At 50.5% G+C, this 19,519-nt stretch overlaps 1 protein-coding gene across 1 annotated transcript in view; it reads right to left on the bottom strand.

Annotated features, from left to right (window-relative positions):
* SLC2A1 (solute carrier family 2 member 1) overlaps positions 1-5,731 on the bottom strand; it is a 28,441-nt gene extending 22,710 nt beyond the window's left edge. The window contains exon 1 of the mRNA XM_042996839.1: positions 5,454-5,731. Within this exon, the coding sequence (XP_042852773.1) occupies positions 5,454-5,471 (18 nt within the window). The 5' untranslated portion in view covers positions 5,472-5,731. The remainder of the gene's footprint in view (positions 1-5,453) is intronic.
* Between the last annotated feature and the right edge of the window lie 13,788 nt (positions 5,732-19,519).

Raw genomic sequence — 19,519 nt, forward strand, 5'->3', positions numbered from 1 at the left:
CCTGACCCAGAGAGGTGGATATGACCCCCACTGCACTTGAGAAAACAAGCTCCAACAGGAGGTGTGTAGCTTGCTTGAGGTCAAGTGGTAGAGCTGTTTCTGATGGATGCCTTCCTCTGCCCCCGGCCCGACTCCCAAATGACAGTGGTGGGCCAGCCGTGGGCTAGGAAATTTGGGCAGATGTCCTGTCCAGCTGAGGCCTCAGTAGGCAAAGGTTCCATAAGCTGGGTGTGGCAAGAGGTCTCTCCCCTTTCAGGATGCTGAAGCCCTCCCCAGGGAGGCGAAAACCAGCAAGGTATTGGTGCTGAGGTCTTAGAGAGGGTGAACTCTGCCCTCATTCTGCCCTGAGTTCAAGGCCTGGGAGCCCTGCTCAGTTACTATAAAACCCCAACATTTATGCATTAGCTACTGCCTCCCTGGCTTGGTGGCCGGATGGCAGAGCCTTGGGCTCCACTCCACCCCTCCCACGGAGGGAGGTAACAATCAGAGGTTTGTTTTGGTGGCCAGGCTTGGGCCTGCCGGCCTGGTCACAGCCTCTGGGAGACCACGAGGCCAACCAGGAGCCTTCTCAGTCTCCACCATCCCTGGGATGCCAGTTACCCAACTGAGTGGCTTTGTCACCTGCGTGCCCAGGAGTGAGGCGGGGGAAGGGTGAGGCTGCAGATCCCAAGCCAATGCTGCACACTTCTCCCTTTGTTCCAGGCCTCCCCAGCTCTGCCAGCCCTGGGGGAGGGGGAACTGAATGCCTGTACCCTTGGAGCCAGAGAAGAGCTCTAGGCCCTATACCTCGTGACCAGGAGGCACTGGGTAAAGCTGAGCTCCCAGAAGTCACAAGCTGATTACGGAGGATTTGGGACTGACCCAGCTCTGGGGCAAGTAGAGTTGGGTCCCCAAATGGCTCAGCATGGGACAAGGATCATCGTGGATATGTTTATACTGTCCGTGCACCCAAAATGACCCAACAAAAGGTCTTCCCACCTTAACAGCCTCCCCCTTGAGTTGGGGCACTTGGCCAGCTTCACCATACCTGCCACGGGGTAGCAGGCTCCACTCCAGGGAAGGAAATCAAGGCTCTGAGGAAAGTCACTTCCCCAAGGTCGTGTTTTTGTGAAGACATGTTTTATTTCCATTCACAGAAGGGTTTCAGCTGTCAAGTTATGTCTAATCCAACTCTTATTTATTTATTTGTTTGTTTAAAAAAAATTGGGGGGGGGGGAGTGCCTGCTGGCTCAGTCGGTTTTACATAAGTAAAAAAATAAGCATTAAAAAAAAAGACTTTTTTTTTCTAAGTTTATTTACTTAGCGCATGGTTAGAGAGAACAAGCTGGGGAGGGGTAGAGAGAGAAGGGGACAGAGGATCCAGAGCAAGTTCCCTGCTGACAGCAGAGAGCTCGATGCAAACCATGAGATCATTACCTGAGTCAAAGTTGGATGATTAAATGACTGAGCCACCCAGGCACCCAAAAAACTGTTCTTAAAAAAATTTTTTTTAATGTTTCTAAATTTATTTTGAGAGCGAGAGCATGCATGAGCATGGGGGAGGAGCAGAGAGAGGGAGACAGAGAATCCCAAGCAGGCTCCCCACTGTCAGCACAGAACCCGATGAGGGGCTTGAACTCACAAACCATGAGATCATGACCTGAGCCAAAATCAAGAGTCAGACGCTTAACTGACTGAGCCACCCAGGTGCCCCTATGTAATCCACCTTTGAAACTCCTACTGCACCCAGAAGGAGCTTGGCAAGTCCTGGAGTGTGGGAATTCTTGTTCATCTGGGGTGAATGGAGGGTTGGCACAGAACACAAGGGTGTGGAAAAAGCACCTTTTTTTTTTTTAATACTGTAGAACGTCACAAGTTTTTTGTGACACCCTTATCTTGGACAAGTTTCTTTCCTTCTCAGGCCTCATTTTCCCCATCTGTCAAACGGAGGGCTGGGTCATGCACCTGAAAGTCCCTTCCTGCTCCAACTTTCCTTTATCCTCTCATGTCTTCCTAGAAAGGCTGGCAGCATGTTTTGCAGTAGAAGGCTCAGTGTGTGACCTTGGGAAAGTCATTTTTCATTGGACGGTGATGTCAATTGTGGCTCGTATCTCCCTCACAGATGAGACAGACGAAACAACACAGCCACATTAGCTGACCCATCTCTGGGCCCAGCACTCCTAGCCAGGTGCTACCTCTGCAACCTGGCTTCCCAACAAACCCTGCTGCAGAAGAATTGGTCAGTGGGATCTTTAATGATTTACCCAACCAACCAACACTCGTGGCCTGGGGATTCTGGGGCTCCCCAAAAGCTCACATTGTCAGAACGCCAGGCTTCTGGACAGACAGAGGCCACCACCCAGGTACAGGTCACCTGGGACCAAGGTAAGTCTAATGCATCATAGGAGTCCAAAGAAGCAAGGAACATTTATGGAGCATCTATGGGGACAGACACATTTTTTTCTGAATTCTTACAGACACTCTAATAAAAAATTACATCACTCTGCAGATGAGGGAACTGAGCTAAACTGGAATTCAAAACCACATCCACGGGACTTCTAAAGTCTAAGCTCTTCATACCACTGAGGAGCTGAGGAGCCCTGCAGATGTCTGATTTCTCCTTCATCTGGAAGGCAAGATAGCAGAGATCCCGCAGAGACCCAGGGCACCACAGGGAACTAGCCAGGAATTCTTCACAAAGGGCTGCATGAGATGTCCCAGGGGAGGGCTCACCTGCTGCCCAAGAGGGGGCATGAGTGAACCCTTGGCTGGGAGGGGAGGCATTCAACCTGTCCCCCCATTCAGTTAAATTCAGCCCCATGCGCAGAGGACACGGTAGAACACAGGGAAGTCAGTTGAATCTATTCTCAGTGATAGGAGATGAAGGGGAACACAGCAGAAAGAACTTCAGGGGCGCCTGGCTGGCTCAGTTGGTGGAGCCTGAACTCCTGACCTTGGGGTTGTGAGTCTGAGCCCCACAGTGGGTGAAGAGGCTACTTTAAAAATCTAAAAAAATTAAAAAATTAAAAAACAAAAAAAACACTAAAAACTTCAGAGTCAGACACGCCTGGTTTAAAAGACCTTGGGTAAGGGCCATAACCCTTCTAGGCCTCAGTCTTAACATCCTGCACAAAAAAGGGCTGTGCTTGCTGACCAAATCAGCAGTCTCCAAAGAAAAAAAGTTTTATTCCAGAATGTATACAAATGACCTACACGGGGTTTAGGAGGGGGAAAAAAAGTGTGGTTTTTTACCATAATTGTTACCTGTGTCTTTTTAAATTTCTATTTTATGTAGTCATATAGTCTACTATTGTAACAGGGCTATATACACGAATTTTTAAATAAACCACCGAGAAGGAGGTGCTCCAAAATTATTTACTGATGGGCAGACAGTCAAGTTTGGAGCGTATTGCATGAAAAACACCTACCAGCTACAGCATTGAGAACCAGCTCATACAAGGCAGCCTTTGAGAGTTTAGGCAAACTCCCTTGAGCCCAAAATTCAAGAAAGGCTGTGGTGAAAGGGAGCAGTGGAGACTGAAAGCCCTTTCTGACTAGCCTGGGTTTAGATCCAGCCCCGCCATTTACTAACTGTGTGACTTCAGGAAAATTACCTCCCTTCTCTGAGCTCCAGACCTGTGAACCAGCAGGGCTATATGGAGGGTCAGTGACACCATGGTATTTTAGCCAAGAGCCTAGTAAACTGTAAGTGGCTATTGATTTTCTCCTGCACTTTTCTGTTTCTGCTCAGAATGTTCATTTATCCACTCCACAAATAAACACCCAGGTCCTGCTGAACAGTTCTTACTGTTGAGGAAGTAAAAAAAAAAAAAAAAAAAAAGCCATTCTCTTTTACAGAAGACAAACTGAGGCCCAGAGGGGTTAAGTGGCCTATCAGGGCCCTGAGATAAAACAGCAAGTATCTGGACTTGAAGGTCTCAAGCCCTCACCACCAGCTAAAACTCACTTCTTGTTTTATTTTTATTTTGTTATATTCATATCCGAGCATAATGGCTCACCCATGAATGTGGGGTTCCCGACTCAGGGTCTCAACTCAAGCCCAAGGGCCAGGGTGGGGTGAAACAAGCTGTCTGGATTCAACAGGTATGAAGGAGATCTTCTGTACCCCTTGAGAGGACAGCCCAGCGTCAGTCAGGCGCCACTCTGCCCAGGCAAGACCCGCTGGGTCCCGCTCACACCTCCACAGCCCATAGGAAGGGCAGTGTAGAGTTCAGTCCTCTCCCCGCCTTCCAGACTTTTTTAAAAAAGGGGTGTGTGTGTGTGGGGTGGGGGGAGACACCCTCGTGCCTCCCCCTGCCAAGAAGCTGGGAAAATTCAAGAGGGAGCTTTTCAAATTAAAAAGTCACTCGAAAATACTCTATACAAGGGGGAAGGGAGGGAAGAAACAATGCCCTGCACACAGGAGGAGATCAACAAATATTTGTTGAAAAGGAACCGTTCTGGGAAAGTCACAAAGATCCCCTGCAAGACAAGCCTCTTTACAGATGAAAAAAGAGATCTTATCTAGGCAGTTGTTCTCCCCCCGAGGAAGAGACCACATCTCTTCAGAGTACGGAGTGCCCGCCGGACCCCGGGCTCCTGGCGTGCGCTCCTCTCTCCGTGGCGGCTAGGGACCCCTTCCCGGGCCGGTCCCGAGGGGCTCGCACTCTCTCGGGTGCTCTCTCGACCTGGCCCTCGCCAGCCCCGCCCGAGCAGGGAAACGTGCCACCTTGGAGCTCCTTTCCCCGCTACTTGGCAAAGCTTTGGGGCCTGCACTACGCGGAAAGAAGGGCCTCGGAGGCCGGCTTTCCTTCTCCGCCCTGGAGCCGGGCATCCTGGAGTTGAAGCCCCGGCCTGAGAAAAGTGCCCTCCGCCTCGGAACCTCGGAGGACTGGCTCCGGGACCGCGCGAGGCCGTGTCTAGCGCCAAGCAGCAGGCCGCGCGGAGTGCGGCCCCCCGGGAAACGGGAGCACCGGCTCCGAGCTTGCCGAGTGGGGGCGGGTCCCTCCGCCTCCGCGCGCCGGGGCCGGGGCCGGGCCGGGGGCTCGGCTCGCTCAGCCAATGGGCGCCGCGCTCGAGCCCCCTCCCCCGCCTCGGGAGGAGTCGGCGCGGGGCCTCCGCCGGGGAGATCGTGAGCGACGTGCCGCGCCAGGGCCCTGGGTGCCTTGGCCCCGCCGGGCCGCGTGGACGGCGCGGCGCCCCCGGAAGGAAGCCAGATACTCAATGCGGGCGCCAACTACGCACGCGGCGCCCTCGCGCCCGCCACATCCCGAACCCATCCGCACCCGCGTCCCCTGCCCCGGCAGAGCGCGGCGCTGCAGGCCAGCGCCGAGGAGGGCTCGGAGAGGCGCGCCGCCCGCCTCGGGCGCACAGCGCGGAGGGGCGGCGGGGGAGGTTCGGGCAGGCGGAGGGTCGGAGGGGTCTGCGCCTTTGTTCCGGGCGGGGAGGGCCCGCGCCGCGAGCGCGCGACTCACCTTGCTGCTAGGCTCCATGGCCGCGCTGCGCCGGAGGCTCTGGCAGCGCCGGGTGCGCGGGCGGTGACGGGCGGACGGGCGGCGCTCTCCGATTCAGGCTTCTGCTCCGGTTCCGAGACTCCGACTCTGATTCCGGTCGTTTGGCCTCCTGCTCCTTGGCGAGCTCGTTCCCAAGACCCTCGGCCCACGATCTCCGCGCTAGCCGGGGCTACCTCTAGCTTCTTGCCTCGAGCGCGCGGACGGTAGAGTTTATAGGACCCCAGCCATTGGCTGGCGCTGCCGGTGTGTGTGGGGTGTGTGGGCAGAGCCTGGGGGCGGGGCCTGGGGCACGTCCGGGGCGGGGCTCGCGGGGAGGGGGCCAAGGGTGGGGGAGGGGTCGGGGGATGAGGGCTGGAAGGCGCCCTGTCCGCACTTCGCTCTGGCGGCGGTTCTCTCCCGCTGCCCGTGCCTTGGGTCCCAGGAAGCGCGCTCGCTGTGTGACGCTAAACAAGTGTGCACACCTCTCTGAGCCTCAGGGACTTCTAGCAAAATGGTGGAGCTGGTACCCGGCTGTACGGCAAATTGGGAGCGGCGTAGGGTAGCGCTTAAGAGCGAGGACTCTGTGGAGTCCTTACTCCGCCGCCAGATAACTTCCGTAAACTAAGGACAATAATAGTGCCACCTCATAGGTTTGTTAAGATTAAGTGAGTTAATATTTATAAAGTGTTTAGAACAGTGTCTGTTTCGTGCTAAGTGCTATTGAAGTATTTGTTAGATTAACTACAGGAGGTCTCGCTCCGAGATTTTCTCCTAACCCCCGTCCACCCCCAACATTCCTGTTTGCCAGCCAAGCCTTGCTTTAGCACGGGCTGGGCCCTCTGCCTGAAAATCCATACCCACCTCTTCTCTGGGCTTTCGCATCATTCCTTTACGAAGTCTTCTCTACTCCTGACAGGACATGTGAGTCTATGGCAACAGGTAAGTGTGAAAAATACGAACGCTAAGAGCACAGGAGGCCTTGGGTTTAAGCCAGCTCTATTGTATACCAGCCCTAGCATGATCCCAGGCAACGTGCTGGCCTTTGAGCCTCGGTTTTCTTACGGGTAAAACGGAATTAATACCACCTTCAACCTCATGTGCTGTCGTGAGAGTTATAATTTCCAGATAAGTCCATGAAGTACTCAGCGCTTGCTGACACACAGCAAGTCCTCCTTAGGGGTAGTGGTATTACTTCACCTTCTTTCCTCTTCTAAACTGTGTCTTACTTGAGACACAGTGAAGGCAAAGACCCCCAGTCCAAAGTCCCGAGGTTAGGCAGAGCGTCCCTTTTCCTGTGGAGAGGGACAGAGAGAGGTTACTTTCAGCTGGAAAGGAGCAGGCTGAGCTGACCACATGACTCCTGGACTCGTTTGTCTGGGCTGTGTGTCCACTGCTGCAGAGGGGGCACCCCGGCTGGGCCCGGAGCTCTGGAAGGGGGAGCAGGCCCCTTCCGGACACACACCTGCCGGCGGCTTCTATTTCTGTGGTCAACCAGCTGCTCAGCCTGGAAAGCTTGGGGGTACCTCTTCTTCAGGTACCAGCGGCCACCAAGTCCTGTTGATTTCAATTTCTGTACCACCCCATCCTCCTTCCCTCCCTGCTGTCTGCAGGGCCTCAGCTCCTCTGGTCTCACCTCCATTCCTGACCTTCACTGTCATGCCCTGTGTGACTGATGCTGCCAGAGAGGGAGCAAGGCCCAGCCTGCTTAGTTTACCAGCTCTGCCTCACCTCCACACCGGCATTTTCTACATCTCTACTCTTGCTCGGGTTTTCCCTCTGCCCAATTCCCTCCACTTCCCCCCTCAGTGTGCCAGAATGCTTCAGACTGCACAAAGTACCTCTGGAATGGGGCTTCTGGAAAGTGTCCCAGAGTCCCCCAAGAGAGAATCTTTATCTTCTTTACCCTTGGGCCTGTCTTTCTTTTTCTTTCTTTCTTCCTTTCTTTCTTTCTTTCTTTCTTTCTTTCTTTCTTTCTTTCTTTTTCTTCCTCCTTCTTTCCTTCTTTCTTTCTTTAGGTTTATTTATTTTGAGAGAGAGGGAGAGAGTTCATGGGGCTCAAACTCATGAATCATGAGACCATGACCCGAGCCAAAATCAGGAGTAGGTCGCTCAACTGACTGAGCCACCCAGGCACCCCATACCTTTGGTGTTTCTTAGTGTCCTTCCTATCCTCCCCTAGACGGAGCACCCTGAGGACGGCTTCTGTGGTGGAGACACATGGTGAAGGAGTGAAGGCAGGTGATAATGAACGATCAGATGAGTAGCTAGTCTGCCTGTTTCCTGCCAACGCTTCCAGTATTTCCTTAAGTACCTTTTTGGTTTTGCCACTTCCCTGCTCAAATTCTCCATAGCTCCTTGTTTCCAAGCACATTCAGTCTATTGTTCATGCCTCTTCCCAGCTGTGAGTATGTCTCACTCAGCCCATGGGCCACACTCACCATCAGGCTTCCTTTCCTTCTCTAGACCAGCCCTGTGTTGGTCACTTCCCCAGGGATAGACGCATACGTGTCTGTTGCTAGCTTTATGGAGCCCCTAAACTGGAAAGGATGTAAGAGGAGAAATGGAGAGCAATAATACCAAGTTGAGTGTACAGGGATAAGAATGTGCATAGGAGCAGAACTTGTACCCCAGAAGGAGAGGGAGTAGAGAGCTTCAGGGAAGGGAGGGGGCATGCTGAGCAGGGTTTAGAAGGCTGAACATGAGTTCACCAGGTGGATCATAGGGAAGGCCATTCTTGCAAGAGGGAAGAACATGTGCAAAGACAGCAGGTAGAGAGAGAGTAATTGCTAAAAGGAAGAAAGAATCTCTAGACCATACTCAGAAACTGATGGTGGACCCCTGGATTCAGACTCCTGAGTCCCAGTTCTGCAATTTATTTGCCAAACATCACTGAGCAAATCCCTTCTCTCTGAGCCTCAAGACTCATATCTGTAAAATAGGTATAACAATTTCCTCCTGGATCGGCCTGAGGAAAAATGGATATGTGTAAAAGTTTATCCAAATAAACAGTACTAATTAATAATGTCAAATCAAATCCCCTTCCTGTGTGCAGGGTAGCATTAGAAGACAAAGCAGAGTGGCCAGAAAAACAGCTTTACCTTCATCCCACTTCATCATACCTGGCCAAAGAGACCCCCGTTATCTGCTTGAAATTCCATTTCTGGGTGTTCTCTCTCTGTAAAAGTTTTATGACCCCCCCCTAGAGGCTGCCTTTTAGAGGTAAATTCATGAGAAGCTATTAACTGGATCAGAGGTTCGATTCTCAGGTGGGCTAGTTTATTTTGGGGGGTGGCTGAGTCCTGGAAAACAGGATTTAACTCCAGCCAGAGAGGTAACACCAGAGAAAAAGCCTAAATGGCATCTGAGCCTGGAAGTTTGGGATGTGAGGGAAGAGAGAGCATGAGCAAATGCCCGGAAGGGGTCATGAAGGTGCAGCCTAAACCACAGACCCCTCCTAGGCAGCCCCTGTGGCTGCCACGTAGGGACTTGGGAGAGAGAGGAGATCAAGTTAGGGAGAACTGGAGCTATGGAAGAGCTGGGGTCATAAAGCCCCTCAAATGCCAGGGTATAGGAGTTAAGACTTTATTCAGTGAGCGTTGGGGAGCCATGGAGGGTTTTTGAGCAGGGGAAGGACCGAAGGAAATCTCAGCTTCCCCTCAAGCCTCCCCTACCCCAAGGTTTTAAAGAAGGCTGCAAAGGAGGCTGTGGAGTCCTGGTGCTCAGCTTGGAGGGACTTAGGGCCCCCTCCACTCCCCCTCAACCCCAAGCTGTGCTCACACTGGCAGCTTTGTTCCCTGGAGGCTGCCTTTAGCTCTGGAAGGAACTCGCCTTTTTCTGGGTCTGATTCCAAGCAGTTCCAGCCCTAGCCAGTCGGAGGAAGGGCTCTCTGGGACTGAAGGGGCGGTGCCAGGTGGCCCAGCGGCTGCTGGCGCCTGGGTGCGTGCCTGAGAGCACGCACGTGGGCTCGGGCGGAGCTGTGCAGGGCGGTCCTAGCGGCTCCCTACCCTCGAGTGAGTAAGGAGGCCCGGGAAGAGGTTTTTTTCTTTCTTTTTTTTTTTTTTTTTCTTTTTTTTTTTTTTCCTTTTGCCTTTAAAGGCAAGCTGCCCGGAGAAAAGGCGAAAAACCGTTGCTGAGTAAGCCTCCGCTGATGCAAGGGGGGCTGGCCCTGGCTGGGACCGGGGCGCCCCTAATCCTTAGTATGTTTTGCAACTCAAATCCTCCCAGGCTGCAGGTAAACACGGTGTTGGACTCCGGGAAGGCCTGATGGGCCAAGCAGGACAGTTTTCTGTTTAATATTTTCATTCTAATTTGCACACCTGTTCAAACCACCCGCTCTCCGAGAACTTTTCAGTTTGCCTTCTTTATCTTTTCGTGCACCCTTCCCCGGATCTCTGCAAGCGTTCTCATCGGGGCAACCACCTGCTCGCTAATGCTGGAGGACAAAGAGGGAATACATTCCTTCTCCATTCTCTCCAGAGCGCCAGGCTTGTCTGTACAGCTGCCTCCATGAGAGCCCTCTAAATGTCCTACAGGTACCTACCTAGCACTCACTTTGTTTAACTCTAAATCCATCTTCCCCCTCCCCCGCCCCCCCCACACGGTCCCCACCTCAGAGATGGCTCCTCTATCCACCAGATTGCCTAAGCCAGAGACCTAGCATCTTCCTTGACTCCTCTTTCTCTCTCATTCCTAATATCCTGTCCTAAGAACTCTGTCCTTCCAAAATATCACTGGACTCCACCCCCTCCTCTTCATCCCCGCTGGCCCTGAGCCAGCACAGTCTAGAACCCCCGTTATCCATGCTCCCACTTGCCACCAGAGTGGTCTCTCTAAAACGCCCAGCCACTGCATCCTTCCCTTGTTTAAACATTTTTCCCAGGCATGCCACACATGGCTACATCTCGCAGACATAATGTGGAGTGAAAGAAGCCATATGCAAAAGAGTGTGATTTCATGTATACAAAATTCAGAAACAGGCAAAATTTACCTGAGGGATTAGAAGTCTGGATAATAGTTACCCTGGGAGGGAAGGCAGTGACTATCAGGGGAGCTGATATGAGCGCTGGGACTGGTATAAGGCAGGATCAACATTACTGACATTTTCCTTTTACCCTGAGCTTTCATATGACTCAACACGGTACCATTACTAATCCCATCTTCATATAAAATTTAGATATTTTGTCATCATGGATTTTTTTGCATTAACTTTGAGTTTTTGAAAAATACCACATTGAAACATTGTTTATCTTGATGACGGAACTTTTTGACCCCTCCCCCCACCCCGCCTTAAATTTTACTGTGGAGGTGAGAGCCTCACTTGCTATATCCTAGCCCTGACCCGGCAGGGAATGTTTTGTAATCAGGGTGTTAGTTACAGGGTGTGTTCAGTTTGTAGAAATTCACCCAGCTGTATACACTTTCAATTTTTGCACTTTTCTATATGTACATCATGCTTCGATTAATTTTTTTCCTTTTTTTACTTAACGAAGTAAGTCCACTTGCCCTAGCATCTGTAGCACCAAGAACAGTACCTGGCACATGCTGGGACTCAGTACATAGTTGTTGAAAGAATGAATACAATATTATTCCAGTTAACTTAATTCCCACAAGAACTTGATGAGATAAATATTTTTCTCTCCCATTTTCTTTTTTAGATTTTTTTTCATGTTCATTTTTGAGACAGAGAGCAGGAGAGGGGCAGAGAGAGAGGGAGACACAGAATCGAAAGCAGGCTCCAGGCTCTGAGCTGTCAGCACAGAGCCCAACACAGGGCTCGAACTCATGAACCGGGAGATCATGACCTGAGCCGAAGTCAGAGGCTTAACCGACTGAGACACCCAGGTGCCCCTCTCCCATTTGTAAAAGAGACAACCGAGATTCAGGGAAGTGAAGTAATTTGACCAAGATCAGGTAGTAAGTGTGAGTTCTAGCACCTTGATGAAAAAAATAAAAACTCTGACAAGCAGCACTTGTTCAGGTACTTGGCCCAACACCAGCACAAGCATGTGCCTGGGTCTGGCTCTTATCAATTAGATTACAATGATTTGAGCCTTATCTTTCCCCAGGTAACGACCTCTTTGGGGCAGGGGCTCAGGCTTCTGTCTTCTCTCTGTCCAGCTAGTTGCTGAGCACAAGGAAGAGGCTGTAAATGTTTAATAAATAAATGAAGCAAAGAATGAATGAATGAGTGAGGAGTCTGTCAGTGATATGTGGTATGGAGAGCACAGGTATTGGAGACAGATCTGCTAGCTGTGTGTCTTTGGGCATATCACTTAGGCTTTCTGAGTCTCGATTTCCCCAACTGTAAAATGAGAGGAATATTAGTACGTACCTCAAAGACCAATTGAGAATAGGAAGTGAGAAAATGATTGTCGGGTGACCGGCATATAATAAATAGTTGAAAAATGATAACTGTGTTTTACGTTCTCAAAGCTGGGTTTACGTCAGGGTGGCAGGCATCTACCTCTTTGGATTTCCACGTATTGTTTTCTGGGGGCCTCTGGAGTTAGAAGGAGGGGACCTGATGCAGCCACGAGGGCTTTCCTCCTCAAGCCCACAGACAGGGAGAGTACTGGAACAGTCCTGAAGTTGGCCTTATGGCTCAGCTCCATCCGGCCAGTGGTACCATATTTGACACGTTGTGTTCTCTCTGTGAGCCTCAGTTTTGTCTCTGTAAAATGGAGCTCAGAACAGTCTTGACCCTATGGGGGCCACTGAGGAGGGTTCATCAGCTTGTCCCTGGGCCTCGTGCCCAGTAGACTCTCTGTTAAGGTTGTGTCTGAGGAATTAATCTGGCACCCTAAGGTAGGACCAGCAAGAAGACTGGAGCGTCTCAGCGACCCTGAGAAGCCCAAGGACTGATGGGAAAAACAAACAGCCTGACCGGGGTCTCTTTTGTTCTTAGAGACTTGTTTCTCCTGAAAAATGACATTGCCCTTTATGCTGATGCAACTTTTTTTAAGTGTGTAAGATACCTTCCCACGCATCATTCCTTGCATCCTCCTCACACCTTGTGCTGAGGGCAAGACTAGATTTATTCAGATTTCCACAGTGCGGTTGAGGAGACCGAGACGCGCAGGAGTCAGACGCCACACCAGAGGCGGGATCTGGTAGCAAATCGAAGGTATGAAACCTGGGCTTCTTAACGGCCGAATACCACCGTGCGGCGATTGGGATCCAGACAGCTCATTCCCCAAGCAAGCAGCCTCGACCCAGCAGGTGTCACGCTGTGCTCACCCCCCTCCCCCAGCCCCCACCTGGATGCCACCTGGCAGTCACACGCACATTCATCAGGAGTTGCTGGCTGACTCACACCGTTTATACCAGAGCTGACTCATGCTTTAGAAGGGGGAGAGTGAAAACCAGTTGGGCGCCCCAGAGAAACCCTCCCTTCCTCCATGAGGCTTGAAATGAATGCCCCAAATCCATGGAAGTTTAGTTCTAAAAAAAGGAAAAGTGTCGTGGGCTGGCTGGAGACAGAGGACTCAGAGAGGGTTGGTGGTTCCGCCATGCTGGGCTGTGTTACGGGTCTGCTGGGTGACTTCAGGCCAGTCACTGTCCCTTTCTAAGCCTCAGTCTCTTCCATTTTGTAACGAGGAGCTTGTAACAGGTACCCTCCAAGGCCCTCCTGACTCTGGGTTGAGAGGCCTTGTCATAAGAAAAAGTCATGCGGGGGGCGCCTGGGTGGCTCAGTCGGTTAAGGGTCCAACTCTTGATTTCGGCTCAGGTCATGATCTCACGGTTTGTGGATTCGACCCCTGCATCCGGCTCTGTGCTGACAGTGTGGAGCCTGCTTGGGATTCTCTCTCTCTCTCTCTCTCTCTCTCTCTCTCTCTCTCTCTCTCTGACCCTCCCCCCACTTGCTTTCTATCTTTCTCTCAAAATAAATAAACTTAAAAAAAAAAGAAGTCATGTGTATGGACAATTTGCTGTGTGCCAGGCGCATGGCTAAGTGCTCAGCGTGGAATTATCTTCTTTAGTTCTTATAACCAATCCCAGACCCACTCCATTTCACAAAGAAGTTAACCAAGGCACATTTCTCGAGTAATGTGCTCCAGGTCAAGCAAGTAAACAAGTGGCAGATCTGAGAACTGAACCCAGTCTGTTCCTAGAACTCTCATAAGCTGCTCTACACCCATTCTGTTGATTTTGCTAGACCTCACTTTTCTCATTAAAAAAAAAAAAAATCGTGGTAAAATATACACAACATGAAATTTACCATTTTAGCCGCTTTTAAGGGTACAGTCCGGTGGCATTAAGTGCATTCACACTGTTGTGCAACCATCACCACCATCCATCCCCAGAACTTTTTCATCCTCCTGAAGTGAAACTCCTTACCCATTGAACAGTCACCCCCATCACCTTACCCCCAGCCCCTGGCAACCACCATATTACTTTGGGTCTCTATGAATCTGACTGGTCTGGGTACCTCATATAAATTTTTCTCATCTTTAAAATTATGATAATAAAAGTTCGGGTAATTTGTTCCTTCTCCCAGGGGAGTACTTGGCTCCAGTTCTTCCATTCAGCAGCTGTGTGCCCTCAGGCAGGTTGCTTCATCTCTCTCTCTCTGAGTCTCCCGTTTCCACAACCCTAAAATTGGCCTAATGAGCCCTGACTTGTGGGGCCGTTAGCAGGATTCCAGGAGACCATGAGTGAAGGTGTTCGGAGGGTGCGATGCCACTGCTAGGGCTTGTTATATGTACCTTCTTCCTGGAGCACTGGGACCGGGACCCTGGCTTAGATTTAGGGGTATGAGAGCTGGAAAGATGTTCAGGTTGCACATGTCGACCTATGTACAGATGAGAAGACTGAGGCCCAGAGAGGTAGAAATGACTTGTCCGGAGTCGTGCACAGAACTCCACGCATCTGTGGGCATCTATGCCTTGAACACTGTGACCTGCAGATGGCAGGTGCCCAATAGATGTTTGCTGCTGAGGCTGGAAGGTGCAGGCCATGGCATAAAGAGAGGGTCTTGACTGCTCAGCTGTGGAGCCCTGCCCTCAGGCAGCTTCTTGCATTCCATCCTGTGTACCTGGTATTGGAAGGTGGCTGGTAGAGCCTTGCTTATAGCAGGTGCTGGGGCGATATTCTTCTATGTTGGCTTGTTCTTCTTTTCACTGGTTCCCAGAGGCCTGGGAGGTTCTCTGTGCCTGAGAGTCCCATCTTTCTTATACCCTTAGAGTAATCATTGTTAGGATTTTTTGGGTGCAAGTATCAATATATTTAAGCCAATTTCAGCCAACAAAGGAGAATTTATTAAAGGATACAGAGGTGCCTCACAAACCAGGGGCAGAAAGGCAGTTGGATGCTGACAAAGCTGTGCCATCAGCGTGGAGGCTGCCACAGGGATGGTCTGTGTCGCTCATCCCTGCTTTATTCTTCTTTCTCTGCCCAGACAGGCATGTCTCCACAAGGCAGATTATGCCAGAATATGCGTGGGACCATTTCAACGACCCTCAGGCTGATTTGCCTGTCTCTTGGTCCTGGTTCTAAGTTTGTAGACAAGAGAAGCATATCAGCCCAGTTTGGGTGAGATGTTTATCTTGGGTCCGATTGGCTATAGTCAGGTGATGGGGTCATAGAGCACATACCAGGCTGGCAGGGCTCACCTCTGTGTGGGGGTGGGGCGGAGGAAGATGTGTGATTCCTGATGGAGGCACACAGGCAAATATGTGCACCCATTAAAAATGTTGTTTAGGGGCGCCTGGGTGGCTCAGTCGGTTAAGCGTCCGACTTCGGCTCAGGTCATGATCTCACGGTCCGTGGGTTCGAGCCCCGCGCTGTGCTGACAGCTCAGAGCCTGGAGCCCGTTTCAGATTCTGTGTCTCCCTCTCTCTCTGCCCCTCCCCTGTTCATGCTCTGTCTCTCTCTGTCTCAAAAAAATAAATAAACGTTAAAAAAATTTTTTAAAAAATGTTGTTTAATGGACATATACCGTCATTGACATGGAAAGAAAGTCAAGAGGGTTTTTTTGGATGAACAAAACAGGTTACAGAACAAGCATGTTTATGCCATTTTTAAAAGTAAATATCATATGTAATGTAAATGAATCTCTATACACAAATGTAGGCTAAATATTAATTGAAATGACGAGTAGTAGACTTAGGGGTAATTTTTATTTTCTTCTTTTGTAATATCTGCATTTTTCTGATTTTTTTCCCTAAAGAATGAATATCAGTTGAGTCATAATGAAGGTGCTCTTACTTCACAGGGCTGCAGTGTGTGCTAAGACATTTATTCACTTATTCCATAAATATTTACTAACCATCTCGTGCATGATGGTGTTTGCGAAAGCCACGCAGTGATGGGCCAGTGGTAGATACTCAATAACTGGGCTCAGCCAAGGCTCTTCTGTCAGGTGGCACACACGGGAGCTGGGTGTTCAGTCACAGGTGCTCTGTTCTACGGGTCTACATACATTTCAAAAATCTAGGAAATGAAAACACTGGGGTGTTTCCACTATCTAAGCCACTCCAAGCTGAGTGGCTTTAAACGGCAATGATATGTGATTTCTCCTGATTTTGTGGATTCAGCAATTCTGCTCCCTGTGGTGCAGCTGAATTTCCTCATGCAGGTGCATTCAGCGGGATACTTGGTGTGGGCCGGTCTCTGCACGTGGTGTCACACTCTCCTCTGTCTCCAGTAGCCTGGGCTTCCTTACAACCTTGTGTCTGGGGCTAACAGGGAGCATTCCAAGTGGGCAAACCCCAATGTGGGGAAACGTATCAAGCCTGCTCGTATCAATGCAAATTGTTCTGAATATAATTTGCTTTGTTGTCTAATCTATAAGGAGCACTTTCTCAGTAAGTGAATATTCTTCCCAGCTTGACTTTTAATGGTTGACTGATAGACTATCATTGGTTTAACCAATCTCCCATTGATAAATATTTAGGTGGCTTTCATTTGAGGGCAGTTGTGAACAACTCTATGAAGATCAACTTTGTACCAAGAACTAGGTATGAATCCTTTCAAGAGAGGGATTATGAGGTCAAAGGACAGGAATTTTTAAAGCGTTGCCAAGTCACCCGTCAAAAACATGGTATGCATTGCACTTCTACCAGTGTAAAGGGACCTGCCCTTCTCACAGTCCTCTGCCAATACTGGGTGTGGTCTGTCTTTTTTGTCTTTGTCCATTGGATCGGTGAAAAATAGTATCTCATCGTCTTCAGAAGAGAGAAAATTAAAAGTTGCCTCACCCAGAGGCTTAAGGAGAGTTCTTGTCATTTACTCAGAAGTGGCCCTTTAGGCCCTTTTGTGTCTAAAATCAGTGGACACAAAGCCAGTGCGATGCAATGTGTTTCTGTCCGCTGACTCAGGCTGTAAAAAGGAACACAGTGCTGACAGCTGAGCTCCTGACAGTGGAGATGAGGTCACTGTGTCCCCGCTGTGCGGTCGATAGGGACAAGTGCTCTGCTTTCCGGTCTGGTGTCTGCGGGTCTTCCGGTAGTCACAGGGCACATGGCCTCACCTGCCACGCTGCCACACCCATCTTGGGTCTGGCTCTTTCCCCTCTGACCCACTCTGGAGGGCCTGATAGTTAGGTCTGGACCTGGCTGGCTATGACTAATGAGAGTTGTAAGGAGAGGCATATAAAGCGGGACCCTGCGTCCTTGGCCTTGAACAGCCAGAGCCATTCCTCATGGCCTCAAAAACTCATGAACTGGGGGACACCTTCCTGTGTGGTAGCAAGGGTCCTGGACTCGAGCCAGCAAGCAATGGAGCCTTTCTGAGCCTCAGTTTCTTCATCTAGAATCTTCATCTAGAATGTGGGGGTAATAGAGCTTTAAGGATTATGTTCTTTCTCTTGCCTGATACCTGTAACTTTCACGGGATCCTCAAAGGTTGGGAGTGTCCTGCTCACTTTACAGATGTGGCAAAATGAGGCCCAGAGAAGGGAAATAACTTGCCCCCAATCGTGCAGCTAATAAATAGCAGAACTGGAAAACATGAGTGTGATTTTAAAACCCTGCTGTCACCCAGCTGGACCAGTAGAGCATTCTCAGTGGGTGGGATGACTGGGCTGGGGACCCACCACGGAGAGCCAAGTTTACTGCTGGAGTTCTCCAAAAGGGTGCTTGACTTCACAGCTATGATTCTACTTTGTTCCACTCTTCCCTCAGAAGGAGGCAGGGCCCTTCACTTAGTAACTGCTACCATTTACCTAGGGAGGTATTACGCCTGTGTTAGGCGCCCTTTATATGTACCTACTGCCTTTCCGCGTTCAATTCCCATGGTGATTCTGTGCAAAGGTCTTCTTGTGATCCCATTCATTGGATGGGGTGCTGGGGCACAGGGAAGGTCGGTGACCTGCCAGGGCAACAGTGCTGAGTTGCATGCTCACTGGAGTGAGGTACTCGGGGCTGGACCACCACCAGTATTTGCAAAGCATCTTGTCTTCTGATCACCAGAGCCTCTTCTCAGCCCTGGAAGGCAACCACTGTTTGCCTTACAGATGGAGAAACTGAGGCCCAGGGAGAGGAGGAGGCTTGTTTCCTCTACAGACTCAGCCTACTCAGTCCATATTGCTGTATGGGGAAGTAATGGAGAAAAACTTGCCAGCAATGAACGGACTTCAGCCTGCCAGCTGAAGTGGACTCAGCCAGGGCTGGGTGTTCCTTCCAGGGAACTCAAGGTGGGGCAGGATGAATGGGAATGAGCTTAGAGGGCAGGCCAGGCCAGAAAGAGGAGAGGGCTGGTCTCTGGGGGGATCATGGGATGAGAAAGGGAGCCTAGAATGGGGCTTGGCCTATGGATTCCTTACCAACATGTTTAAAAAGGGGCCATGTGGGAGTGTGGAGCTCGGGAATCAGGGCTCCTGGGTGTAAATAATGTGTGTGCTACTTATGGAAATGGGGAGTTTGGAAAAAAATTATTATATATATATAAAAAAAAAAAGTGGTGAGTTTGGGGGCAATATTTCCCTGAGCCTCAGTCCTTATTTGTAAGAGGGCTGAAGTATGGTGGGTAAGACTGTGCAATCTGGCGCGATCTGGAGCAGTGCCGGGAGTAGATCTCGGCTCTGCCACTTCCAGGGTGACCCAGGGCAAGAGCGTTTGCCTCTCTGGGTCTCAGTTTCCTCATCTGTATGATGGGCCTGCTAGTAATAGTACCTCCTCACCTGGCTGTTATGAGGATTTAATGGCTTCAAGCAGGCTTTTCCCCTAATCAGTCTTTGCTTCCACTGTCATCATCATCATGATCATCATTTACCTCCAAGGATGTTTGGAAGGATTTACCAAGGCTGCTGGTGCAAACTGGTGCAGCCATCATTAGATAATTACCGAGCAGAGTGACAGGTGTTGTGAAATTCACAGGAAGGAGATAAAAGTTCTGCCTGGCTGGGTAGGAGAAGGGTGTGGAAGGCTTCCTGGGGAAGTGGCGTTTTCTGGGCGTGAAAGGATGTACAGAAGTTCCCCAGGTAGAGGAGGGGGCAGGTAGAGAGATGAATTTGAGGAGGGGCTCAGCGGTGAGAGAGCCTGAGCGTGTCTGGGAACCACAGAGCCGTTTCATTAGTTCCTATGCCTGTTGTCCATGTGGCAGAATCACCCAGAATACTTTAGAAAAACACAGATTTTTGTGGTTCCACCCAGCAATATGCTGAGTAGTAGGTGTCAGGTAGGACCTAGGCTCCCTAGGAAATTCTGGTGCCCAACCAGGTATGAGAACCCCCTGCTCTGCGGAGGAGGCTATCTCTAAGCAGGGATAGGCCTCACTGAAATACCAATCCCAGACCTCTAAGATCTGAGCAGAGATCTTGAGAAGGTGGGGAGGTAATACAAGCAATCCCTGACTTAGACTCCTCACCCCCCTCCCCCTCTCCAAGAGAGTCCCACATTCTGATGGCCACATTTGCCACCAGGGATAGACCCCGGAGATGCTACTCCCCTGGCCCCAAGCAGGACAACTTTCCTTCCCTCTGTCCATCCATCCATCTGTCCGATCACCAGACACAGTTCTTGAGCTCCCTCACATGTGCCAGGCGAGGTTTTGGGTCCTGGAGGTACAGTGGTGAATAAAGCAGACACTCTGCGTTCCCCCTACAGAAC

This window comes from Panthera tigris, chromosome C1 (assembly GCF_018350195.1).
Source record: "Panthera tigris isolate Pti1 chromosome C1, P.tigris_Pti1_mat1.1, whole genome shotgun sequence".
NCBI lineage: Eukaryota > Metazoa > Chordata > Mammalia > Carnivora > Felidae > Panthera > Panthera tigris.